Here is a 1,122-nt window from a genome sequence, read left to right as displayed (position 1 = left end):
GACCTGGACCTGGACCTGGACCTGGACCTGGACCTGGACCTGGACCTGGACCTGGACCTGGACCTGGACCCTGTTTGAACAGTTTGAACAGTTTGATTCAGATTCAGGGTCTGTTTGACTGGAAGAGTCTTTTCCTTTTCCTACAGAAACCACTGCCCTGGACGTCACCTCTGGTCCTCGTCAACTGATCTCATGTTTGGGCCGTTTTATAAAAAAAGGAACATTTTCTTTTTCCAAATTCAAACCCTTCCCTGAAAACAAGACCAGTTTCAAAGGACACCAATCCAAGAGTGTCGCAAGATGTAAACAGACTTTGATGACGTTTAAGAAATGTCAACTTTATCAACTTAAGATTGACTTGTTCAAATTTATAATTTACAGAAGTGAAATTATTCAGAACGGATAAGAGTCGCAACGGTGACGTAAATGAGTCTCCCTGAAAAACAAGCCTCGGGTTTAAGAACACGTCCCTGAAGATAAAAGACAAAAACTCTGCAACAATGGGGACAAAAATAAAATAAAATATAGACCAGTGGTTCTCAAACTGTGGTACGTGTACCACCGGTGGGACACTGGGGAAAATTCATATTTTCACATTTACATGTGCGATTGTGAGATTATGAAATCGGATGTCTGCTCTTTTATTGTTTTACCCGTTTTTTTGCTGCGATGCAAAGTCTGTCGCTCACGTAACCACAGGCAGCAAGGAATCATGGGATCACTCGCAAGTCGAAGGTGGAACGAGCCGGGGAATTCTAAAAGTTTGAGAACCACTGGACGAAACAGAACTTTGTGTTTACTCTGTCGTTAACGACCGTTGTCATCATCACATCTGTTGGCGAGCGTTCACTCTCGCAAGTCGAAGGTGGAACGAGACGGGGAGTTCTAAAAGTTTGAGAACCACTGGAGGAAACAGAACTTCGTGTTTACTCTGTCGTTAACGACTGTTGTCGTCACATCTGTTGGCGAGCGTTCACTTCTGCGTGTGACCAGCTCACCTTTGTCGCCGGCGTGTGTGTTCTCAGGGTTGAGTGTGTCCAGTAGCTGGACGGAGCCGGTGGGTCGGACTTTGCCGCCGCCGCCGCTGCCGCCGCCGGCGGCCTGCCGAGGGTCGGCCCGGGG

General features: G+C 47.4%; 1 protein-coding gene across 1 annotated transcript in view; it reads right to left on the bottom strand.

Annotated features, from left to right (window-relative positions):
• Positions 1 to 1,119, bottom strand: part of tenm1 (teneurin transmembrane protein 1) — a gene marked incomplete at its 5' end in the record, with an annotated part of 89,066 nt that extends 87,947 nt beyond the window's left edge. Inside the window, one exon of the mRNA XM_025063370.1 lies at positions 999 to 1,119. Coding sequence (XP_024919138.1) covers positions 999 to 1,119 — 121 coding nt within the window. The remainder of the gene's footprint in view (positions 1 to 998) is intronic.
• Positions 1,120 to 1,122: the final 3 nt, after the last annotated feature.

Source organism: Cynoglossus semilaevis, chromosome 15 (assembly GCF_000523025.1).
Source record: "Cynoglossus semilaevis isolate Cse_v1.0 chromosome 15, Cse_v1.0, whole genome shotgun sequence".
Classification (NCBI taxonomy): Eukaryota; Metazoa; Chordata; class Actinopteri; order Pleuronectiformes; family Cynoglossidae; genus Cynoglossus; species Cynoglossus semilaevis.
The sequence above is the reverse complement of the archived record's forward strand: the minus strand, read 5'-3'. Positions and strand labels throughout refer to the sequence as shown.